General features: G+C 40.9%; 1 protein-coding gene across 3 annotated transcripts in view; it reads left to right on the top strand.

The window, feature by feature from the left end:
- LOC136297311 (uncharacterized) overlaps positions 1 to 26,656 on the top strand; it is a 107,491-nt gene that overhangs the window by 64,988 nt on the left and 15,847 nt on the right. For 2 of the 3 annotated variants that reach the window (XM_066197126.1, XM_066197127.1), the window contains exon 3: positions 24,249 to 24,396. In XM_066197126.1, coding sequence (XP_066053223.1) covers positions 24,249 to 24,396 — 148 coding nt within the window. Of the gene's footprint in view, positions 1 to 3,203; positions 3,269 to 6,630; positions 6,711 to 24,248; positions 24,397 to 26,656 lie in introns of all 3 variants that reach the window. The other variant, XR_010723132.1, reaches the window with a different exon arrangement.

Raw genomic sequence — 26,656 nt, 5'->3', positions numbered from 1 at the left:
TGCTGCCAAGTTCTTTTAATTCTTGATGTTTTGTCCACGTTATCTGCTGAACAGTGATTTTCTGCATGGACAAAGCAGCACACCAAGTATGAAAATACAGATGAGTATAAAGTTACAATTTTATATTGCATCTTCTCAGTATTGAACACTTCCTCTCTAGTGATTTCGGAGTCCCATTAAAGTTAATGAGAGTGGAGACCTCTGAGCATCTTTGCAAGTTCAGGCTATTTCAATGCACAACAGAAAGGAAACGCAAATATTAAAATACCCCCAGCAACCTCAGTAGTCTTTGGTAAAGAACTCGATTTGTCCTGGGATAAATCTATGTCTGTGCCACCCAGGTCAGCCAAGCTGATGAATGTATATGCAAAGTAGAAATTAGCCCTGGGCTGACTCACATGGAGCAGCTTACAAGGCATCGGCCATAATTTGTTCTTTATGTGATCAAGTAAAATGAATGTGTGACTCTTATCTTTTGTATTTGTCAACAACATAAATATTGCAGTGGTAGCACCAAGTGGCACACTATTGAAAAACCCGGGTTTAAAGACGGAACTCCTTACGGGATTTTTTTTGCCATGCTCCTATTGTTGTTTTTTCTCTCAGACTCTGCAGAACTGTGACCTTTTTTTGTAAAAAGAAAAGAAGTACAAATCCCACCTTCAATTTGAAAAAGAATACTTATGTGTGAGTAAATCAGAAAGTTTGTTTATGTTGTTAAAATATTTTTCATTCACTGGTGTTTCTTATTGATGTCTATGAATTACCCTGAAAACATCCCCTTAGTAGGGGCTAATTATCTGCATACAGTGTGGTCTGCATGGGAGCAGGAAGGATTCTGCAGCCACACTTCAGTCATCAAAGGGGAAAAAATGCATCTCAGAACTAATGTTAACACAGGTAGAGATTAGCAAAGTTTCCTCTTAACTGAAAAATCATTTTCTGAAGAAAACTTACTTGGAAAATTACTTTTAAAAACCCCAGCAAAACAACGAAAGATATGTAAAAATAACATTACAACGGGACTCTCAGTGTGGCCTTTATTGGAGCTTGTTATGAGTATCAGTTAGTCTTACACTATTCAAAATATTACAAGCTTAAATTAACATTTTATTGTTATTATCACTTTAAATATATTAATACAGGAAGCACTTTTAAACGTTAATGCATAGTATTCATATATAATGTTTTAATTTGCATTATTCATTATGAGAACATACCGAATAATCCAAAGCATTTCCTAAGAATTTTCCTAAAGTCAGCACTTATAAACTCGTGGAAATCTTTTTTTATCTGAGGATCTTTGTGGTTTTTTGGCGGAAAAAAAAAAATAAAAGAAAGAAAAAAAGAAAAGACTTGAACAAGACATTTAAACTAATGAATCAAAATCAGATATGTGCCCATTATTGGCTGATTATTGCTCCATCTGCTCAGCACTAACGTGAAAATCAATTAGGGAGTCTCCTCCCGCTGGCAGCGGTGCTGGGCTGGGAGCAGAGCGCCCCCCGGCCGTGCCAGCCCCGGCAGTGGCGGCGGTGGCACAATGGGGACAGGGCAGCCGGGACCTCGTGTCATCTCTGAAATCACCGCACAACGGCAAACACAGGAACAGAGGGCACTTTTCTGTTTGTCACACTGCCGATCTAGAAGACATCCAAGCAGGATCCTTCCCTTTGTACATCCCTAATGTTGTCAGAAAAAGAAAAAAAAAAAACCCGAAGCCGTGTCTTTAATTCCAAGCACAATGTACCTACAGTTGGTTTAACATCTAAAGTGCTTAAAAAATACCGTACAAGTGCTATCTGGGGAGATTTCTTTCTCTGGTATGAATCATGTCTTTAATTTAGTCAGTTACTTTCTATTTATGTCAAGTCTATTAATATCACAACACCTACAGTTGTCTTGATCTAGAAGGAAATAGACTTCTGCAAACAAAATCAAAATCTTTACATTGTAGTTTTCTTCAGTAAGTAACGGTAATGAACTCTGTTTTAAATATTGTGTACATTTTTAAACTAGCACGTACAGTAATGCTCCCCGGTATTTTCTTAACCCTACAGAGAAATGTTTTGTATTTTTATAAACACACAATCTGTAGCTCTTTCTCAGGCACACAGTCATGTTGGGAATGAACTGCTGAAACATGTAGTGAGGGATTATGAAAATACTTGGTTTATAATTTAATGTCACAAAACTATGAAAATTAATTATGTGTTTGGTTCATGGACAGAAAAAATAGCATTTAAGAACAATTACACGATCTACAAGAAACCAAGCTTTTAAGAATATTATTTTAAGTCAGTTGTGAAGCTCTATTCTTAACTAATAATCTTGGTTAAGAAAGGGAAATGCATCAATATAAAATTGCAAGTAGGAAATTATCTTTTCAGGACTGCCAGGCTGTACAGGAGGCCCTGATGATCTGAGAGCCGTCCCTCTCAGGAGAAGGATCCTGACAACCACTCAGAAAATCTCTGTTTAAGACCCTTACAAGCCTGCAGGGATTTTGTCTGTGCATGCTCAGTAGTAAGAAAGTAAATCAAAAACAAAAGCAGTGAAATCTTTATTTCTCCTAAAATCAGTGGAAGGAATCCCTTTTTTTCAGTTTTAGAGGACTGGAGGGGAAAACCCCACAACAACAGCAGACCACTGATCTCCTGAATCCAGAGTGTGAATTAGCAGCTCATCTTCTAGTGGGCACCACTGGGTACGTTTGACTTCGTTAGTACTGATTGTGCTTGTGTTACCCTAAAACTTCATAAAATCAGGAAGATGTGTATAAAAGCAGATCCATGCTGCTTCCATTCCAGATTGGTTTGACTTTGTTTTGACTTGTGTGCCATGAGTGCCATGTTCCTGTACGGAACTGCAACCCTCCAGCTGTGGGAGGAGTAACAGCGTCTGACCTCTGCTCCTCTGGAAAGAAAGGGATGCATCCATGGAGATGGCTTTTTGTGGAAGGATCCAGGATATACCATCCTCAGGACCCTTTCTTGATTTTTAAAAATTAATTTTTTCCTTCCACTTCATGGATTAAGTTAATTTCAAATAAATAAAAACAGCATCCAACTTTTGGATTTCAGTATTCCATATTCTCAGTCAAAATACATGGAAAGGTAGCTTTGTATGGAATTCAAGGCTCAGGCCTTCCCAGTTTCTTTTCCTTTGCACAGATTCAAGATGTTTTTCTTCCTCCCCTTCAGCTGTAAAGGAGAAGTGCATGCTTCAGTGAATTTCTCCTCATTTGGACAAGTCCAGCTGCATCCAGGTATTGATCCCAAGCATTATGGCACAATGAGCTGCTATAATCACAGCACTTATTTACTGTAGTTAAAAAGGTAAATGGGGAAAGAGGGGAGGGTCAGGTGACAATTAGCAAGTTTAAATATCCTTTGATTAGCATGTTTCTTTTTTAGTTTCAAATATATCATCAGAAAATGGGCTTAATAGTGAAGAAAAACTTTTTTACAAAGAGATTTTATTCTGTTATATTTGAGGCCCCAGTATTTCAATACTAAAAAAGGAAAATACAGAATATTATAAAAAATAATGTCGGTTTACTTACATTTGTTCAATAAATAAACAATGCAAAAAGGCAAGAGATAAAAGACTAAGTTTTTAATATATCATAAGGTGATGTTTATTCTGTATTGAATACCAGCAGAAAAAGTCACTTCTAAATCATTGTTAGAAGAATGTCTTGATAAACTTTTCAAGTGATTGTAGGAAATACTTTGGGTCTATGGCTGTCTGTAAGAAAACAAATTACACTGGGTAATCTCTCACCTGATCACAGGGTTTAGAATTTAAGATCTGTCCAGTAGATGGCAAAAATGAGCAGAAATAATTTCTTTGAAGTCCTTTTAGTCCGGGGAGGAGAGAGGGAAGGCAGGGCACTGTTGTATTTTAGCACCAGGATGGAGTTGTCAGCCTCCTGGTTCAGAGGTGCATTGCAGGTATGCCAGGGCTGCGCTGGGCTGCCAAACGGGGCTGCTCCGTAGCAGGCTTGCTTATACTAATTGAGTTACTCCAGCAAATCAGGTTCCTTGGAAAAAGGCCAAAGGCTTTTCATAATTGTATTGACAAGAAAATGAATATGATAAATGGTGTTCATTCAGCTGAGACAAGATTTATAGTTTTCCTCTGGCAAAGGATGAAGAGAAAATATTTATAAAAATAGTAAAATTTCTTCTAAAGTTGTATTAGGTGATCTCTCAAAAGACTCCATTTAAATATTTCCAAATGTTTTAAGAAGCTTCAGGTGTTAAGTGTAGCATCTTCCCAAAGTATCCAGTAACAAACGATTAAAAAAAAATAACACAAACAAACCAAACCAAACCAAGAAAACCAACCCCCTGGATATGAAAGTCATTTATTCTTCTTGAAATATTGATATGTCAAGCTGTCAATGACGATTGCAGTACCACAGCTTGGGAAAGTTTATTTGTCTTTTGTATTTGGAGAATGTGGGCTCTATACTTTGTAGGTCAGTCCAGCTGTGGCCTGGCCAACCCTGAGTAGCCACAGGTAGGCAGGCAAAACCTGGTTTTCCCTAGCAGTGGTGGTCCTCCTTATGTATTTTATTCTGCTTCCAGGCTGCCTGGGTAAGATGTTGAGTGTTTAATGTTTTTTTTCCATACTAATGCCAGAATGCAGTCTAAGGTCCTTGGTCCGGAGTCAGGCATGTCCATGGAAATTCAATTTTGATTTCAGGGAAATAGCCACCTTTTTGTTCTTTTCACTTTGCGTTTCTTACAGTTAGGTGGAAACCCAGAGCAGTCCTTGCCTGTGTTCCTCCCAGCTGATCCTTGGGTTTGAGGATTTCTGTTCTCTGTAAAAGAAAGAGGTTGAAATTAGAAAAAGGGTTGGAAGAATTAAGTCATTAGGTTTACTCAGAGCTCCAATCAGCTTGATCACACCTTATGTCTGTGGGTGAGTGCATGAAGCAGCCTTCAGAAAATACCTGTGCGTACAGACACAGATGCTGAGCTCACAGAAAAGTGACCTGGCAGGGACGGGGTTCATCTCATGCTCATTTAAAAGTTCCAGTTCAGCTGGATACTGGGCTGGCTGATCCTGGGCTGCTCCAGATGTGGATTACTGAGACAAAGAGGACAATCTTTTCACCAGATTAACAGTGTTACATATTTGTCCAAATTCATATCATATTTCTTAACCAAATAAAACCATGGACAACAATAAGATGACTTCTTCAACGTTATTCTGGTTTTGAAGAACTATATTTTTGAGTTGTGTGTTTTAACTATTGAGGATTAGGTACAGGCTTGAAAGAGCCAGACTGCTGCAGAGACTGAAGTTTCCTAATCACAAGAAGAGAATGCATTTCTCATGAAGCAGCAATCTGTTTGTAATAGCAGTTATTGCCCACTTACAGGGACTCACACCTCAGTATCATTTTTTGCAGCTTGAATTCCTTTGAGCTAGAACTGATGTTCAGGTTTAGTTCATGCCTAAACCAGATTCCTTGAAGATTGTGGTTAGAAACACTTAAAAATAATACTCTGCTTAAAACCAATTTATTCCATCTTATTTGATTTGTAAAAGAAACAATAAATTGCCAAAGCCTTTCTGTTGACCCTGGCTTTTATAAAATTTGACTGTAGTTTCCAGTCTTCCCTGGTCAAAGAATATGGACTCAATGCTTCAAGTTTCTGAATTAAGATAGCAAACCCTCCTGGATGTATCAGCAGCCTTTGCTGCTGGCTTACATTTTGCTTGGAGGGTTTGGCTGTCAAGTTAGTCTCCCTGCCATGAAATCTGAAAAGGTGATTGCTTTCTATCCCATGAAGTTCCACAGAGAGACTGTGCAGCATGGCACCCTCTCCCTGTGGTGCCATGGGGGTGCTCAGAAGGCTGAGGAATGGGGTTGACTTAGGAGAATTAGTAGCACAGCTCAATTCTGTACCTTACCTGGCATCTGCTGCATTTGGAGAACTGACCATCCTCTCTTGAGAGTGAGCTGCACTGGAAGTCTACTCAGCAAAAATGCAGCTGCCTTTAGTGAGCTTTTAGAGTCATGAGATGGCATGGGTCATCAGTACCCTTTGAGAGTATCTCAGGTAAGTGAGATTTGAATTTAAATCCCAGTTGATTACTGGCCAGCTCTCCATGGTGTGTCTAACTCGTTTGTGTGATTCAAAATGTGAGGAACTCCATAAAGGAGAGAGAAGCGAGGTCTAAAATGCATTTCTCATGTCATCATCTTCCGCTCTATAGCTCAGCTGCAGAGCCTGGGACAGGTGGCTGCAGGATACAGCAGTGTGGAGCTGCCTCAGGCAGCAGCACCCTGTCCATCTGTCTGTCTCTCTGCCTGTCCATCTGTCCACACAGTGCTGCCTTTAGTTGGCAGGGTTGTGGCTGGGCTTCAGCTCCACCCCAGAACAGGGTCAAACCATGGCACAGCTGGGGGGCTGCATGGCCTGGAAGTGTGCAACCCTTCCTGTATATGTATATATTTATATATATAAATCAATCCACAGAGTTCGTTTATCATTTAATTGTACTCCGTAATCAGTAAATGTGTGCTTGTTTGTTTGTTTGTTTTAGAAGTGAATCCATTGCAGTTTTCAGCCCTGATAAAGATCTGAATATTTTTTTGTTATTTTTTAGATCACAGCATTTAAGTTGTTGGATCATCTCCAAACAGAATTTTTCACTTCAGAGAAGCCAGTAAAGTGATCTGTGCATTGGTAGGTAATCATTAATGGCTCCTCTGCAGTGTAATCCTTTGCCTGGCTTGTGATGTAAAAGTCCTGTGAGTTGTTATTGCTGAGCAGGGATGGATTTGGGGAATCCACATCAGGTCTGTGAGGTGCTGCAGCTAGAGCCACCCTCGGCAGAGCAGGGCTCACACCTCAGGAGCTCTCTTTCCCTGCCTTGGGGTTCATTCCTGTGCCAGGGCTGCTCGTGTCACCTTTAACCCAAGGCTGTTCTGGCAGCTGCAGATGTGTTCCAGCAGAGATACAAGCTTGTATCTCTTGTGAGATTTGGTCCAGGCTGCTGATTGATAGGTGTGGGTTGATTTTATGGATTCAAATTATATTCCAGCACTTCCAAAACATAATAGGACCACACCAGTTTTACCCTAGAGCACTGTTTAAAGTGTTTATAGTAAGTTGCTCCATTTTACTACTCTTACTCATGCCTGCAACTGCAACAGGTCTCTGACATCAGAAGTTTGTATTACACCTCAACTGACAATGCAGCTGATTTTTCTTTCTCAATATTTAGAAAGGAACATTACCAAGTGTTTGTAGAGAAACCTCATTTGTAGTTTGTATAAACTGGAAGGGCTTGTTTCATTTAAAGAAAGAAAATTGATGCATCAAGGTTGCTTTTACTGCATTCAGGCTGATTTTTGGGTCTAAAAATTGTGCATTACATGGCTGCCTTTATAAAACACCTCAACTGTAATGTTGCCTTTGATCTGTTGGAAATGGAAACAGTATCTGTGCAATTTCTAAAGCATTTATTTGTAACAAAAAAACCTTACAAGTAACTTCCAGTTTTTGAAAAATAATTTTTGTTTCTTTTGGGAATGTACCATGTTGTAAGTGACGAAAATTTTTCAACTGTGTTCTTAAATAAATTTGTTTAAATTATTAAGAAAAATAAAAATAAGCTTTGAAAATGTGTGAAAGATCAAAGGCAAATCTTTAGATGATCTAAAAAAGTATCAAATGTAGTCATGATGATGATTCAGCCCTCTTTGTTTTATGGTACCTGATCCCACAGCAATCTTATTTTCCTTTTTAATTTTTTATTTTAATTTATTTCCATCAGCTTTCACCGTCCTTTCTGCACTTAGGAAAAACCTAACCATATTATTGGGCATCCATTCAGCTCAGTTGTTGGCATCGAGTTTCTAAACCTTGCTGAGTAAACCACACAGGTTGTTTTCGACCTGCTTCATTCCTAATTCATGCCTAAAAAAAGCCCCCAAAAACCTTTGCAAAGAAATCTTCTGTTTTCAATTGCAGCTTTTATGGTGTATATGCAGTTGATAAAATTCCCAGCCCTAAAGTATTGGTAGCTCTTGCCCATAAGGACCAGACAGCATTTTCTGACTCATGCTGGGATTTAATTGTGCATGAAAGGGAATCTCAGCCCAGTGCAGATCTAGGAGTAAAAACTAAGCAGTAGAGCCATGGGGCCTGTGGGAGCCGTGCCCAAAGTCTGATCACCATCTTTGCTAAATTATGGGAGGGATCCTTAGGACTGTGTGGCATCTCCTCAGAGGTATGTGCCGCAGAGAAGGGGAAGTGAGCAGAGAATCACGGAGTGGGTTGAGTTGGAGGGACCTGTCACCAAGTACATCCCCTGCAATGGGCAGGGGCATCTTCAACCCGCAAGAGCTTTCTCCCGTGTTCTCTTCCATGTATTTCATAACTGCTCTCCTATGGAAGGATGGCATTTCATTCAGCACAGGATTAAGAGGCCTGTACTTAAGGTTTTCCAGAAGGAATACTTCAAATCACCCATCAGCTAAAAGCAGAGAAGAAATGGAGATGTGGGAGAGAACCTCCCCCCAGTATTTGTGTGGGAAGGTTATTTTGCGTTAAAACACGTGCATGTGAACACCAGAGTCCCATCAGTGATCCCCCCAGTACTTAAGTGTGACTTTAGAGGAACTGTTCAGGTTTTCTGAACGGGTGAATGACTGCCAGGATTTATTCTGGGCAGAGCCCACTCTCGAGCCCTTCCCATGTGGGAGCAGGGATTTCACAGGATGCAGCTGGCACAGCTGGACAACACAGCCCGCTGGGCTCTGGGCACTAAAGTAAAGCCCCACTCAGCCCCATTTCACACTGCTCTGGGAAGGTTTCCCTGCCCACTGTAAGTATTTCGAGATACTACAACTGATCAGCACTGAATAATGGCTGTTAGCATTTTTAGCTTTTATCACCAAGTGGTAGTTTCTAAGATTTCTGTTCCAGTGTACAGAAAGATCTAACTTCTGGAAAAGTGCTATAGGGATTCATTAATTATGTATGATCTTTTGAACATACAAATTCCTACCAAAGTACTGATATAAAGAAATTTTGCATTATTTTCAAATGCCTTCCTGAAAATCTTAATAATGGTATTTTTAAGGAAAACTGTAATCCATAATACACTATGATCTTTGAAATTGTATTTGTCTTTTAAACCCGTGTAATCTTGACAGACATCTGGGGGAAAATAAACAAGTAAACCAAGTGATAATCATAAAATTCACTTTGAGTTCTTGAACAATGTTTCCAGACCCTGAATTTTCCAATTCTGAAAAACTGTGTGATTCAGATAAAAGAATGGACTCGTACATGCCTTCCAATCAGTTTTCAAGCTTTCTTCTGAGTTTTCAAGTTTTCTTCTGTACCATTCTTCCAAGTAACTTAAAATCACAAAAATAGTTGAGATTCTCTCACTCAGCATGATTTTATGACTGAAGTATGAAGTATTAGAAAAAAAAAATAGAAGATGCACAGCAAATGTCAGGAAATGACACCAGGCAGAATGTGCTCATTTATCTTACCAAGTCAGCCAGGCCTCAAGTATGTGCCTGCAGCTTATGGTGAGGTCCTCAGAGCTGATCAGAGACACTTCTTAACCCAGGATATATTTGACTGGAATTTATATGATAATAATTTCCTTTTTAAACTGAGCGAAACACGAGGTGATGGCATGAGGCTGAGGGGGAAAATTGAAGCAAGCATCTCTTTCTTTCCTCACACTGTCCCTGTGGGAAGACGCTTCCTTTCAGTCTGTCTCAATTAATCCACTGACTGAGAGGATTGCCACAAACTCTGCCCAGGCTCCTCTCATCCCTAAGACGTTCTATTTTCCACCACCTGGAGCCCTGGCAAACGCCTGTCTGAGCACCTTGCTTCCAGCTCTGGGGCCTCTCCCCTCTCCTCCCTGCCATGCCCTTGACACTGAAAGTTTCTGGCTCTGGCTCTGTAGGGAAAGACTTGGTCCCTCTCTACAGACAGTGCAGCTCAGCCTGGATGCTCCTTTTTCTAAGAACAGAACATAAAGCAATAAACAAAAATATGGCTACATTGAATTGTGCTTCCATTGGTAAGTGAAATTTAAATTTGCTTTAGAACAGGATTCTTCCTCCTCTTTCATATGCAATGATATACAGAAAATGCAGGTAAAGATATTATTTTCAGGAATTTCATTTGCACCAAATGAAACACAAAAATTTCTGATTAAGTCCTAGGTCAGCTGGGAGTTTTCTTGCTATGTAAACCTACAGGTACATCAAAATGTGATCTGAGATACGCCTGTGTCCAGTCAACACTTTGATAAGGAATTAGTGACGGAAGTGAGGTGTATCAGGTGATTTCTCTCACCCACGGTAGTGACTGGTGACATCATGTGCATTCTTCCTGAGTCTGGACTACACCAATCAAGGCAGTTCTGGGTAACACACACACACTTCAAACATATGGCCTTCTTCAGGTGATCCAAATCAGCTAAAATTTATATGTTGCTTTGTTCTGTGGGGGTCCTGTACTGTTGTGTGCAGGAAATAACTGGAAATTACTCTGAAACAAGCATTGCCGATCCAGTGTGTTGCTTTCTTTCCATCTTCAGTTTAACCCAAGTTCGTGATGTCTATTTGTTTCTAAAAGATCCCTCCACTTCTTTTCTCTGTGGGTAAGGTCTGAGCTTGGGCTGAAGAGAGAAGGGGGGAAAAAGGGTAGAGGGAGGGTGAGCGTACACAAAAGCTTGATTTCAGCTGGATGCTGAAATCTTTAATATTTATAGACCGGAGTATAGATTCTTTTTTCCTTATACTGGCATATAGTAATTTCACATTTGAGTGCAAAGCAGAAAAAAACCCTCAAATGCCCATTTTTAAGATACACAAATATACTCAGTTGTCAGGGAGTAAAATTTGAAAGATGAATTTTTCTGTAGTTTTGAAGAGGAGCACCTCGGCAAGTGCTGAGTTGTGCCACAGAGATCCAGCTGTGTGCTTGGGGGAGTGCTGGTATGTCCTCTCCTGCTGCTCATTTGTCACTGATCCTGTGCTGCAGACAGCTCTGAGATGCCTTTGCAAATGTGATCTGCTCAGAAGATGGGAAGCCTGGCGTAGGATGCACTTAGTCAGGCAATTATCCTTGTTGGGGCTCCACAGCTTCTTGGCAAGGGCTGTTGTGTCTTGTCCATTATGGCTGGAGCCGGTCTGAGGGAGCGAGAGTGATATAAAATAAACAGCAGAGAGGAGAGAATGGAGAGGAGCTGGAATAGTGCAGTTCACCATTCTTCATCCCCAGTATATTTCACTTTTAATTCTGTATGCACAGGTCTCCTTACCTGTGTGTTTTTGAACTCCCAGTGGTACAGGAATGATGTTTCAATGCATCTTGGGACCATCCATTTTTTGTTTTGTGGTTTCTTTACATTTTAGTAAACCTCTTCCCTTTCATTAGAAGAGGCTGACATAAAAATAATATTTTCAATATGCTGTTTTTATTTATCTACATTCTGTCATGATATACTTTGATGTAAGTTTTTAATTTTGCTTTGGCTTTCAGCTGCTGTAGCAGTTACTGCTCAGGGTCAGCGAGGAGGTTAGCCACAGTAGCACAAAACAATTTCCTGTGCTCGCAGCTCAGGTAGCATTTGGATGTGGATTAAATTTTACCACATTTTCCAGTAGCCAGACACAATTATTTCTAATGAGCTTTAAATTGCTTCCAGAACATGTATTTCAAAACTTAGTGTGGTAATCCATTCAGTGTCAACTTCATAAGATAACGGGTCTTCTTCAAAATTTTGGTTAAACAGATTCTTGCAGTCTAACAGGTATTTCTCAGTAACAGCTGAGGCTGGCAGTGGCATGCTCGCTGCTCGAAGCTGTGCTGCTCTACCCTCATTCCTGGAGTGGTGGTTCCACAATATACTGTGCTGCATTTCTAACTCATGTTTCAGAATCACTTTCTTTCAGCAAATTTATCTTGATGCTGGACATGCTCATTGTGCTGATTTGAGAGCTTTTATGTACATTTTTGTGGCTGTGGAAGCTTTAAAAAAATCACTTTTTGAAGCTCTCTCTCATCTTAATGATTCACATTTTCCTTCTTTGTCTGGGCACTTCTTTGCACTGCCCAGCATTCCAAATGCCTGGAAAGTGTAGATAAAGCCATCTTTATGGGCAGTGGTGAATAATAAAAACAAGAAAAGGGGAAAGCCAAGAAACAATTTTTCTCTGTAAGTATGATACATTCTCACAACCTTTGTTTAACCTCACTGAAGTCTTTTTATATCTTCATCTAATTCACACACATTAAAATATGATTCAGGTGCATTATTATCATCCAGTGCACTTGTTGGTTTGAAATCTAGAACAAGCCCTGCTGCAATGAACTGAGTCATAAGGAAATCATTCTGTGTGGCAGCTTCTCCTATGAAAGCAATGAAGGAGGAGAGCTGAAGGGAAAATTGTGTGTGCTGACATCTGCCACATGCAGGGGAGGGAGGGAAGGGGTGGTGGGGTGCTGAGCCTGGGGATGGTCCCTGGACCCCAGCAGCCCAAACTGCCTTGGAACTTCCCTCTGCACAGACACCTTTTTCTTCCAGCACCTTTGGTTGTACTGAAGAGTCTTCCAGTAATTATCTCATTAATTTGGCAGCCAAATTCAAGCTCCTATTACCTCTCCAACAGTTTCACCAGTATCTTTAAAAACCCCTTTCTTATTCCTATCAACATTTTGTATCATCCCTGAGTTTCAGAGAGTTCATAATTTTGTGAGTGACATTGCTGTCAAGTGCAGGGCAAAACATTGGACTAAAGGAAATTACCAAGAATTTTGAAAGTCAATGTGTTTTAAAGTAGTGAGATGCAATTTCTCCCACAGTAAGAAGAAATTGGTGCAAGTTGGATTTTTTTCATTTGATTTTTAACACAGTAGTAGCACTGGGACTTCAGTGATTAGTCTCTACAGAGTTTTTGTTTTGACAGGACCTATGAATTTCAAACACAATTTTTGAATTCAACACATCAAAGGTCACTTTAATGTTGTTTTAATTTCTTTAAATGGTTTCTTTTAAAAATAGGAGTTTGTAAAATTGTATTTTGGTCTTCCACTACAGGGATTATAAATGTAAGCATATCCTCAGTAGCTGAGGAGTTGTACTTGACCTGATTCCAACTGCCTCCATAAATTAGTTTATGCTCAGTAGTATCCATCGTGTATAAAAATATTCCCCTGAAGCTCCTGCTAAATGTTACAAGTAGATCATTCTTTTTTTTTACCTACTCAGGCCTGGCACTGTAGTTCATATTTTGTTCAATAAATGCTAAGACACTGCTCTGTGCTCGTGCCCTGATGGCAGCGGGCGCAGGGAGCGGCACCGCTGGTCCCTCATCACAGCTGCTCCCACACTTGGGCCCTTTGGAAATGGAGCCATGGGCACAGAACAGTTCTCCTTGGGTTCTGTCCTTTCGTAAAAAGCAACTTTTATTCTCCCAGGAGAGCCAGGCTCCTCAGTGTCTCTGGGGAGGGACGGCCCTGTGTTCCCCTGCGCCCAATCCATTCTGCTCATCAATGGGTGTTAATTACAGGGAAGGGTTTTTCTGGAGTAATGAAAGTGATGGAACATCAGCAGCTCTGGTTGCCTCCTAGAATTGATGTTACCAGTCTCAGGGATTCCTAGGGTTTTTCAGCTCCTTCCTCATCATCCATTTTTTGTCTCAGCTTGCAGGTAATTTCCATATTAAGTACATAATTGCCTCTTTGAAAACTACTGAGCTCTTTCGTTGCTTTTTACACCAAGTAGCTTAAGAACCTGTGGCTGCAGGATGTCACGCTTCAACAGCTCAGTTACAAACTCAAGGCTCTTCCTTTTCTGGATCCAAAACTTTGCTTATTTCTGAAGCCACGTATATATTTGTGTTTGTGAAGTTGAGATTTTGAGCAGAGAATTTAATAGTGGAGAAGAGCAGCTCAGGTTAATTTACAGGACTCTTACCCTTCTGTCTTGTTTGTGCCCTGTCTTGTTTCTGTTCAACAGTGATTTTCAAAACCAGTGTCTGTCTTCCCACTTGATCTCACAGACAGAATTTTGTATTTAATTTTAATTCTTTTTCCACAGAATTTGAAGTTCACTGATCTTCTCAATAACTAGACCAGGACTCATCAAAGACATTAATTCTAATTAAGATGATCTGTCTGGGATGTATTAAATAGTTCACTGTAGGAAGCTAAATGGAGTTTAATTTTTTTGTAAGTGTACTTCCTTAGTTACTTTACATAACTAAGAAATTACACTTACAAAACTCAATATTCAGGTACATGATAAGACTTTTTTCTTTTTCTGCTATGTTTTACTTTTCAAAGACCTGTTAGATTCTTCTCCTGTTCAGTATAACAGAAGTTTAACACCATTTGGAGTTAGTTTCTATGCGGCAGCAAAGTCTGGAATGGTATCTCTTCCCCAGTACACTGTATTCCCGACTGTAGCATTCGGGATAAGAGAGGTGCTGCAGGACCATTTACAAATGTGAAAACCATTCTGGATTCTCATTTGTAAATTATTTTTTGTTAAATTAAGAAGGGCTTGATTTTGATTTTGATTTTGTGACCATCTGTTCTAGCTAATTATTTGCTTTCCTTTTCCCTCCCAGAATTCTAATTTACCATTCTAGCTTCTTACAGACTCTAGTTACTTTTTTAAAACAATCTCTGGCCATGCTCCCCATCTTTTTTTTTTTTGCATCTACTTTTTCTTTACACCCTGATGGATAAATTGCCTTATTCGTGCTAGAAGTGGTGACCAATGTTAATGTTTTAAACAGTAACTTACGCCTTTCTATCCCTACATCAAATGCCACCAAATGGGTGGCACTTTGATGCATTAGGTGTTTGGAAAAAAAGGTTTTCCCTTTCGTTCTTTTAACTGTATGGTGTAAATTTGTCATTGCTGGTAACCAGTAGCATTAAGGGAAAGAACTGAAATGAGGCAGGGAGATGATTTGCAGGTGGGAATTTGCTTGGGCGGGAAGGAGAGCTGTGCAGAGGTTGACCCAGTTTAAGCTGAGGCCTCACCATGTGTTAAACGATGCTCCATCTGTGCAATCTCAGGCAAGGTTTTAGGGCAGTTTTTAATTGCCTCCTGTAAAATCACAACTGCTTTGCCATAGCTCCCTCTCCCAGTGGGCAGTGTTTGGGTTGTGAACAGGTAATGCCCTATTTGCTCAGTGCTCCTTGATCCAAGCTGTCATCACTGCCAGGACAGCATGGAAAGTGGAGGAGCCAAGAGTCCCATTGTGTGCTGTTGAGCTGTTCTTTATGGGAATCCTTTCAAAAATCTACAGCTTTGTGGTATTTTCCTCTGGTTAAAATTGCCAAAAATGATGAGTAGTAACAAAGCCAAGACTGGCACTTGGGTTCTATGCAGGCCAGGCTTGTCAGGGGAACATGAGAGGGCTCAGTTGAGTCAGGCTGCTCCATGGTGGGCAAGAGTTTCAGCTTTAGCTCCCTTTCATTAATTGCCTCAGGTTTGAAAAAAACTGTCATAAAGAAAAACTCCCCCCAGGGTGCTGTGAAGATGAGCATTACATTGCAATGGGATCTGCTGCATGGTGGATCCAAAAGTCACTACTGCTTGTTAATAGCAACAAACATATTTACCATTCACTGTTATTTTTACATTATAAATACGGAATTGAATTTAAAAGTCATTCTCATCTGTGACTGGTTAGACAGAGGCTTTTGAAAAGACGTTTGCTTTCTGAGGAATACGTTTAGGGTGTGTATACATCAGCAAGCATGGAGAGACCATTCTGTTAATGGATCAAAACCAGGTTTTGCTGAGGCATGAGCAACTATAGAACCATGCGTTGCAACTCTGTTCAGATTAAGGAATTCATGCTGGTTGACCCAGTCATGGTCTGGCTGTACATCAGTGGCAGGAATTCAGAGCTTTGAGTTTAAATTTTGCATACTAATTGCTTAGTGGCTTTTAAGCTCTAATAATGCTTATTTGACAGATCTTTTACATCTTTTACATCTTTCTTCAAAATGCTAATGAAAATAGAGGCAAAAAATAAGTTTAGACAGTGCTATCAAAATATTTTAGATTTGCAGCTGCTTAAATAAGTGTTTTCTTTCTTTCTTTCTTTCTTTCTTTCTTTCTTTCTTTCTTTCTTTCTTTCTTTCATTCTTTTTCTTTCTCTCTTTCTTGTAATCAGATCCTTTCTCATGGGACTTTGTCAAAAGATCAGGTTCGTCTGCTAAAACTCAAGGGCATTTCCATCTGTTACTCTCCACTCATATCTGCCTTATGTGGAAATTATGTCAGGTTTGGCGTCTTCAAGTTGAACAGGGACGACCACTTTGACAATGTACTTCAGGCCTGTTTCAAAATGCTGCTTTCAGTATCCCACAGTGACCTGCTAGTAAGCAATTACTCTTCTTGGGAGTCTTTATGCAAAATATGAAATAACACCACCACAGACTTTGTATTGGTATAATGAGAAGGATCTAGAACAGCTCAAATGCAGCTTTCAGTTCACTTACTTGAATTTATTTATATAGTGACATCTGAAATATAGGTATGACTGAAGGACCATGTGAAACAGGAGCTTTTTGAGAACTCTCATTGGGTTTGTAAAGAGAAATGCAATTTTTTTTCCTTTCTATGCTTGCAAACCTATTTTGTTGCCTGCATACACTGTAAAGCATCCTCATACATCCAACGACTCTGCAATTAGTTTCGATCTGTAAATTGTCACTTCACTGTGTATTCCTCATAAACTGGAAACCTTTAAAATTAAAGTACACTGTGTTCCCACTTTTCCAAAGGAAAACAGTGGATCTTGCATAACATCACTCTGAATTCAAACTGTGACTTTTTTTTGTGACACTTCTGTTCAAAGCTGTCCTTGTCTTTCACGAAGGGACAAATCTGAGGTAGTTAGAGAAGGTAACACCCAGGTTTGTTTTTGTCACATAAAGAAAGTCCGTGGAAGTGGAAAGTTGCTCTCAGTTAAGTCAGTGTACTGTCTGTATAGTCAAACATGCCTAATGGGCACTTTCCCAGATATCCAATGCTTAATTCCCTAAGCAAGAGTCCTTAAGAGGAAGATGATGGTTGCATTGGGCTGGTCGGCTCAAGCAGGGACCTTTGCCAGCACACAGCCTGTTAAAGGAGCTCACTTAGGCACCAGAAAAAGTCTCTCTCTGAGGTGGTTTGGGTTGTGATAAATCTTGGTGAGGTTTCCTGCAGAAGGCAAGATACGCCCGGAGTCCTGGACAGAACCATCCCACTCTTCCTGGACTGGGAGCTGTGGCAGATGGCAAAGCACTGGAATGGGTTTGGAATATCCTGAGCTTAATATTTTAAACTAGTAGTAAATTATATTCAATGGTAAATTTGAAAAGTTGAAATCTACCGAAGACAAGAAAATATTTTGTCTCTTGAAATATTCTGATTTATTGGCTAGTTTAGAATTTATCATGCCATCAAATCTTTAAGATTATTCTTCTGTCATCTGTTCATGTTGTTAATATTAGTCAATTATAGTATCAGTATTTTCTGTGAATGTGTGCTCCTTTTTTCAGTAATATCCTAAACTAAGCCACTCCATTTTTGGAGTGTCTGACCCAGGATCATATGAGATTCATTACCAGTTTAGAAGTCATATCTTGATCTGTATTCTGACCTCAGTATCTGAAGGACTCGCTGCAGTAGGTAGGAGTTGGCTTTTACTTGACTAAAGAAAGAATTTATGTACTTAGATAGCTCAGGTTTTCAAGGCAGCACATCCATGTGTATCTTCAAAAAATAATATAAGAGATAATGGAAGATACTGAATTTTGATGTTTGGAATTTGGAAGGTGCCTGGATTTTGAATAGCTAAAGAATGTGACTCTTTTGGTTACTGGATAAGTTCTTTTAAACCTGTAGATTTTTACAGAGAGTGTTTTTATACAAGCCTGAATTGTTGTACTTATTAATGTGCCTCTCCTGGATTCACGCTTAAAACTCATGTATTTGTTACTCAGAAGAAAAATATTAATGTGCATACTGGTATCTGTGGGGGTTTTGGGGTTTTTTTGTTTTTTTTTTTTAAATTTGATCAGCATAACTGTGGTGTAAATAATGCTTGTTCTGCACAGCTGTGATGTGATTTGAGGAATGTAAAGTATCTGCCCATGGAAAAAATAAGCCAGTTACTCAGTGCTTCTTGAAAACACATCAGGGGAGATCCAGAGCCACAGAAGCACAGAAGCACTCCACAGACGGAGTGTGATACAAACACAGCATCTGATTGCAGTTCACTGAATTCGCTTGCACTCTTTAGTAAATGCTCTTGAACCAGATGACCGTCCAATAATTGGGGGTTTGGGCTGGGGAGTGCTAGTCTGAAGTAATCTGGAATACAGAGAAGGAGACAGGATTTGGGGGAAGAAAAAATAAATCATGCAGTTACATTCTAGTCACCTCGAAATACCCTGCAGTTTCTGACAGGGAAGCTCTTTAAAGCCTTCAGTCACATTTATTGATCAGGGTACCTCCTGGGGGAAGGAATAGGAGCCCACACCATGAGCATGTGTAGGTGTGGCTCTGTTGGAGCTGCTGCTCATCCTGCCCAGGGCCCGCAGGACAGCAGGGAGACACCAAGTGGACCTCACTGTGCTGAATAAACACAGCCAGCACTTCAGGCTGCAGGAGGGGAACCACTCCGAGGGGAAACAGGCAGGGAAGAGCTGAGCAGCAGCATGCAGAGCGTTCAGGTCATTCTGTTATATAACAAAACCCATCTCTCCAATATTTTGAGTGCTTTGTGACAGTGGTGACAGCACGGTGGTCCCTGCCTATGGCTGGCCCTGCCTGTTGCTGCAGTATATTCTGCCCTGAACCTGACCGTGGCCAGTTCAGCAAGCCCTGACCTGGGCTCTGCTATCCTCCACACCTCTTCCATGGGAGACACTGGCTATGCTCATTTCTATAATTCACTAGCATACCATGTTTACTTTAAACATCTCTTTGAAATGCAAATTGAACTAACATACAAGGGAGAGAAGAAAATGTAAAAGCTAAATAAGCTTCAGCTTTCACGTGTTCTGTTTATTTTTCCCTCTCAAAAAGTGTTGATCTCTCACTCAAGGCAGGTAGGAGGAGTAAGGAAATTATGTCTTACCAGTTTTAGTTTCAAACTTTAGTGGTTTCGGCATGTGAGAGTTTAATTAGGAAAAACTATTGATTTTTTAGGAACTGTCCTGGTTTAGGACAAATTTGGGAGGAAACCTCTGGATGGGGTTCCCCTGGAGAGCAAACCCAAACGGCCCCTCACCCCAGCCAGTCCGGGAAAAGAACTTCCTCGGGGAAAAGTGGAAAAAACTATTTATTTAACAAACAAAATGCCCACAAGCATAAAGAATCAATAATATGAAAGAATAAAACCTCTCACTGCTCCAAAGAGAGATGGCAAAACTGAGGAAGCCCTTGCCGTGAGTTAGCTCAGCTCTCTCAGTCTCTTATCAGTCCCAGTCCCTTCTGCGCTGGAAAATGCCGAGGTCCAAGCCCCGGTGGGCCACACGCGTGTGATACCAGTGCTCCTCTGGGTTTTTTCACTCCAGGACAGGTTTAAACAATCCCAAGGGAAAAAACAAACAAACAAAACCAAAAAAACCCCAACAAAAACAGTCCAGGGGACTTCTCTGCCTCAGGTAGCTAAACTAACCAAAAGGAAAAATAATTCTCTCTCTGGCTGCTGTCCGTACTTCCGACAAACACACGGAGTCCGGAGAAAAGAATGTGTAGGAGTGAACGCTGTTTTCTCAAAACAAACTGCGCGCTTCTTCTTTCCCTGCACCACTCTCAGAACCAGCCTTAAAGGTACAGAACACAACATACAGCACACACAGAACAGATGTCTGGGGATACAAGCATCACAAGGTCACCCCAGGACAGAAACACTTTAGAAAACTTATATTCTGTAGAACTCCTGATATTCTGATAAGAAAAGTAACAACAAAAAATGTTAACAGCTCACTTTTTTTCATAAGCCCTAGATTTGCTTATCCAATGCTCTCCTTCAGTTCATCCCAATGTCCTTAAAGCAGCAAAAATAAATACAAGCATACAGGACCTAAACAGAGTGCGGAGTCTCCATCCTTGGAGATATTCCTAGATACTAGAAGAAGTCCTGAGGAACCTGTCTGGTGCTGGCCCTGGCTTTAACAGGAGGTTGGATGGACAATGGTCTAATTTGGTTTCTGCCTCCATCTTTAGGATCCTGTTGGTCTTTTTCACTTGTTTTCATGTTAGTTCCCCGAGACATGTTTCGGTTGTGTCCACATGCCTGTGCTTGCTCCCCATGATTAGTCAGTTGAAAAAGGCTGCTTCTTTTTTTTTAATTTCCATGTTGCAGTGACAAAGTGATTACTTTTCCTTAATTTCATGTATCAAGAATTGATTTTCAAGTCAGCCATTAAATTCCTCATTTGTGTTAAAGAAAAGCTATTTTCCATACTGCTGTAATGACATGTCCAGAAGAACTACTGGACAGTTTATAGCTCTTAATGTTGATTTGATTTTACTCATTTCAAGAATTTCACCTGTCACTGTGTTTTCCTAAGTAATTTTTCTAAATGTTTTATCCTTTTTAAACTGTTGGTATTTGGGACATTATCAATTACCAGACAGTGAAAAATAAATTTATTTCCTCTGTGTTATTTGGCCACATACAACCTTGTGATAGATCCAAGCATTGCCTTTTTCACTGAACTGTATCAGTGCCACAAGAACATCTCAGAATAGTAGGGCTCAGGACTATAAGCCACGTGAGTGGGAATTGTGTTTTAAACTGATTAGAACATACAAGTCATTTTCAGAAATGTTTATAAAAAATTAAATAGCTGGGTTTTATTTTAAAAATTAAATATCAGGAGATCACTTCTCTTTCACTGGAAACACTATGTGACATTTTTCTCTATTTTCTTTATGTATGTGAAACCTTTGAGACTCTCGTTGCTGTCAGCTGTAGGACAAACATTCCCCAAATTCTTTTTCCTGAGGAATGCTCATTCTGTTGCTGAGTAAATACCTTTCTTGATTCCTCACTTTAAAAGGAATATGTATCTCTTCCAAGGCACTGCAAATCAGCTGTAATGGAAGTCCTCATCTGAGCTTTTTTTGGGAGGATAAACACTCCAGCAGTTCCCTTTGAAAGTGTTTACCTGGCTTTTTCACAACTGACTCAGTGGATCAGAGCCTTTTAAGGAAGTCTGCCTGGCATTTTGTCACTAATCTCTGCAAAGCTTTTCTAATTCTCATATGATTAATAGTATAGGATGCTATTCATTGAGGAAAAAGTAAAACGTTTTTTCTGTCTTGCTGCCTAATTTAGATGTTAAATTGCCAAATCCATTTACTTTCCAGGTTTAGTCTCAAAGGCAAATAATGCCAGTATTGAACTACAAGCAGTTGATGGACAAAAAAATACCACTTAACTCCCTCTCCTTGCCTTTATGTGAAAACCAAACCAAAATCTTTTAATTTGCAGAGATTTAGCAATGACATTAAACTGCTGAAAAACAATTTCCCTCCAGCAGGTTGTTGTCATATTGCTAAGACCAAAAGGCTTTGTCAAGTCCTCTGGGGGTCTTGTTGTCTCTTCTAAAACAATACAACCCATTCTAAGGTACATGCCCAACTTGCAGCTAAGTGAGCTGATGGCTCACTGGAATTGCATGTATGTGGCAAAACCACACAGGTAACAGAGTAATGCAGGCAAGCCCCCAAGCTGAAATGAACACCTGCTAGCAAAGGAGAAGCCCAAGGGACTGGTTACCGGTGCCACAGTTGCCATCCGTGTCCTCTGCCCAATCCTGGCCCCCACCTGGCCATCAGGGAGGTGCAGAGGGCTTAGTTTGTCTGACACAGCTGCTGAAGTGCTGCTGCTCCCTGCTGACACACCCGGAGCTGGGGGTGGTGTTTGTGTAACCACGACCTGCTGGGTTCGTGATCCAAATGGTTCCTACACAGGGGATGGAGCTGAGTGGACCAGAAGTGAGAGTGTGGTTTGACTGCGTTTTTCCTGATTATACCAAGATTTTTCTCGGTTTCCTTTATAAATCTATCCTGATCCTGTCTTCTCACCTATTTATCTGTCCGCAGCCTAGAGCTGGTAGCTCATTGTTGCTCCTGTTTTTTCTATTTATTTGGTTGGCTTGTCTCACAAAGATTTAGTGAGAGCACTGTTCTGCAAAGCACAGGGTTTCATATGCCCAAAAGAGTCATTCAAGGGAGTTTGCTTGACACTCCCTGTCTGCAATCAAAAGGAAAAATGAGCATAGAGAAGCATATTTGATATATAGTTATGGGCAAATATAAGTAGCTCTTAACACTCATACCAGATTCTCATGAGCAAATAGCGGAGACCTGTCTGCTGTCCTGCTAAAATCACTTACTGTTGAGTGTAAAATACCTACTTGCACAGTATCAACATGTTTAGAACTACTGCTGTTTTGTAAACTGATGATAGTGATTTACTTTTTATTATTCAGTTTAAAAAGAAATAGAGTTAAGCACTGGTTAGGAAATACAGCAGAGCCCTCCTGTGAAATATGTATTTTGAAATCTCTCACTTGTTGTTATTGATGGTGATTCAATTCCACCATGAACTGCCTTTCTAGTTTATATGTAGGACTGTTTTGGTTGGGAATATGACAGTGCCAGGTTCTGCAGCCTTGGCTTTAGCATTGCTCACAGCTTTGAACTCAGCTCTGTTCCAGCAATGTCCTGCCCTCTTGCCTCATTGAATTCAGCCCTCAGAAGCTCATGGGTCCCATGGAGACAGAGTTGAGAGGCTCCAACTCATTTCTGTGAGCTGTTAGGTCACTCCCAGCTCCTGCTGCTGAGCCAGGTGTTTGCTTTGGAAGATCAAGCCTTAGGAGACCACTTCTCCTCTGGCTGTAGATGTCCCTTTAGTTTTTCCTCCAAAATATCCTTAGCAAGATGCTGTTAGGATTTAGATGGTGAAGGGTTAATAGTGTCAGCACAGAGCTCAAGGAGTTAAATAGACACAGATCAAAATACTCCGGTGTCTAGAGGGATGTGTTTAAATGAACACTGCAAGGTTGGCAGGCCTCCAAATTAACATAGTTTAAAGAATTCAAGGTACATTTAATTGGATCCTTCTAATCTCTTTTCCCTTAGAACGGGCATTTTAACAGTTTAATTCCTTTTGCAACCCCCACATCCCTTACTCCAGTGGCCCATCTAAAATAAATACTGTGAACTATAAAAGGCCTAGAGAAGTTCTTGCTGAAGCCAGTGGCAACAGGATGGAGCCCTCAACTCTTCACTCATGTGGCTGGGATGTTTGGAATTGCAGAGGATATCAGGGCTAAGCTTGGCACCCAGCAGGTTCAGCTGCTGCCTGCACGAGGAGCTTCAGGGCCCGTGTTGGGATGGAGCTGGCAGCTGTGAAATGAGTGGGTACGGGCTGGAGGCAGCAGAGGCGGCTGCGCCCAGGTGCCCACGGACTCCCTTGGGTGCCAGGTCAAGGAGGTGGCAGCTGGGCAGGGGAAGGAGCCCCACTGTTTGCCAGACCCAGGCAAGGGAGGCATGCATGAGAACTACAGGCCAGGACACTGCTTTTAATGTATTTAATACACTTTAACCCACTTTAATTACCAGTTAGTAAGTGAGCTGACTAACTGGCTGTTTGTGATGACCTTTTTACTGTCTCTAACGCCCCTTGTTCGGTGTTTGGTACCTGACATGGATTGTAACCTCCTTGGGGCAGAGAAACACTGGGAAACCCTTCTTGAGGAAAGCCTAGACAATGGCTGTACTAACCTTGTCTTTTCATTAGGCAGATCAAACCAGAATTTTAGTTTCCAGGAATTTTCAGTCTTTTGAATGTGAAACTGAATACCAGTAGCCCTCATCCTGGGCTTCCCAGAGGGACCTCGGTGTTCATACAGTGGTGAATGAGGCTGGCTGCAGTTACAGGATCCTTAGCATGGATATATCACGACATGGTATAACATGAATAACCAGTTTCCCAATAGCAAAGGGGCCTTAGTAAAAGCAGTCTTCAAAGCTGCTCAGTCCCTCTGTCAAAACCAGACTGGGTGATTTATCACCTAGCCTAATGTAAAATAGATTAAACTTTGAGCTCTTGAAGTACTGTGAAATGTCATTATTAGTTATTTTTTGCAGAAACAATTACAAAACTGTTTCATTTTTTACACGGATACAATTGTCTCCTCCAGCTGTTTTGCTACTTTAGACTACATTGTCACCTGCTTCTTTGGGCACCTAGCTAAAGAAGACAAGAAGACTCTCAGAGGCAGAGACATTTCACAGGATGGACAGAGGACACTCCACTTCATGCAGCAGAACCCAGAAGTTCTACAGCAGGTGAATTCACAGTCTTTTCTATGGGGTATTACTATATTTCTGAATTCTCATGGGTTTTGGGGTACTTAACACCAGGCAACTGTGGCTATTTAGTGACAGAACAAATCTCCCCACGCTGGGATGCAATCCTGAGTATCTTCAGCTGTGTTCTCATGACAACAAAGGACTGAAGGTATCTTTTGTCATAGTGAACAGTGTAGGCTCTGTACTTGGCTGTACGGCATCTTACAACTGGGTGTATAATTTTTGCTGATAAAAAGATGTGCGGGAGACCATCAATACATTTCTATAGAAAAATGGGAAGGAAAGTCTCTAAAGCATTTTAGGATGAGGAAGAACAAATTCTGGCATTGAACTACACATTTTGGTAATGAAATGTTTAAATTGAATGTCTGTATTCTGTCAAGTTTGAATATTTTATTTTGCAGTAGATGAATCAGTGTATTCTTTTCTATTAAAGGTAAATACAATAGAAATTAAATCTCATGCTTCTGAAAAGGAAGCGGCCTCTGTAGTGCTTAGGAGAGATTGCCCCTTCTCAACTCCCTCAGGTTTTCACAGCCTACACGCATTACAGGGAGACCAAGATGTTCATAGCTACAGATCTCCATGTTTGCTCCATGCCACATGCCCTTAATTTCTCGTTAAACTATTTGAAAACACTTATTTACAGGAATCTAATACAGTTGCAGAACTTCCATTTAAGGAGTTGTGTTTCACAGGCCAGGAGGCTTTTAACGAAAACAGAAATTAACTAAATGCAAATGATGAGTGTGGTAATTTGTGTTTCCCTGCTAGGTGGGTGTCATTTGTAAAAAGCCTGGCATAACAGTCACTGGTTGCTGTTGGCATTTGCTTGCTGTTCTAATTGAAGGTGAAAAGGAACTAATGGTGGCTAATATAATCCTGGCACTGTATTTGGAGAATATTAATGGTGCTTATTATTGACATCATTACCAGAATAGGGTGATTCCCTTGTCATATTACAGGTTCTTGTGTTTTGCATGCCTGACAGGGGTTTCCTAGAAGCAGCAGTCAGTGTTTGGGGCTGTTGGACTGCTTCACGCTGCACCTCACGTGCAGTGATTGAAGGGGCAGAGCAGCAGGCTGGGCTCTGGGCTGCCCTCCATCTGTGGCAATCCTGATGTAATACTTTGTCTGTTAATATACAGTAATCTTTCATTTTACAGCATATGACTAGGCAGTGATCTGTCTTTATTAACTTCAGATTCTGTGGAATACGTTATATTTATTTTGAATGCAGGCTTTCACATACTCTCTTAAATATTAATGGCTGGTCTCCAGCAGTCAGCATAAATATGATTTGCATTAGCACTAGTCGTATCATATTGAGTGCCTTTGATGTCAACTATTCAGGGTACTAATATCTGACATCATCTCCCGAGGTCACTGACAACTTTGACCTTTATTCTCAGGCACAGTTTCTGTAGTCTCAGAAGCTCTTTTGAATTGATTTGAAATTTTGACTCTTCCCTTTATGAGGCAGTAAAATTGATAATTATTCAGATGGGAACTGAGCACTGAGCGAAAAATCAATTCCACCCGCTCTCTGCTGCGTATAAAATTACTTCTGAGTCTGCCGGACTGAACGGATGGCCAAGGTAAAAGCAGCAGGCAGGAATAGTGGAGAGGATTAGCTGGACGAAACTAATAGCCTAAAGGGATGGCTTTGGAGATGAGGGAGTGTGCCGGTTGGGGGTTATTATTAGCAATGATGGGACTCATTGATCATATGTTTACATCAGGTTTCCATTGGGTTATAAATCAGCCCTGAATAGAAACGGAACCCAGAGCCTAGTGCGCTACCGGGGGCCCAACGTATTAGATTATTCTCACTTTCACACTCGGATGAAAAGTGAGACATTGATTATTCATTGGCTGGCCATTAAACACTGGGTTTATGGACGATTTGACTATCATGGAAGCTAATGAACAAGATTGCTGCTTCCTAACCAGCGGTTTCACTTTTCAGGACATCTGTTTGGGTTCGGTAATGCGTAACCCTGTTAAGGAGCGGGTCACAGACGCTTAACGGCGCTGAAAACCTGCTGCCTGCTGGCAAACTGCTCCGCTTTGGAGGTTTGGCAGCTCGGTACCTGCTCCGCCGCATTGCTCCCTGCACAGTTCGCAGCCGGACTCGGGGCTGCCGCGGGGCTCCGGCAGCAGCCGGACAACGATGCGGCCCCGCTGGGGCCCCGCAGCGCCGCGTGTGCCCCGGCCCGGGCGGGGGGGCTCGGGC

Source organism: Chamaea fasciata, unplaced genomic scaffold, assembly GCF_029207755.1.
Source record: "Chamaea fasciata isolate MVZ Bird 193981 ecotype frontalis unplaced genomic scaffold, bChaFas1.0.hap1 SCAF_15, whole genome shotgun sequence".
Taxonomy (NCBI): Eukaryota; Metazoa; Chordata; class Aves; order Passeriformes; family Sylviidae; genus Chamaea; species Chamaea fasciata.
This window is presented reverse-complemented; position numbering and strand designations above follow the sequence as displayed.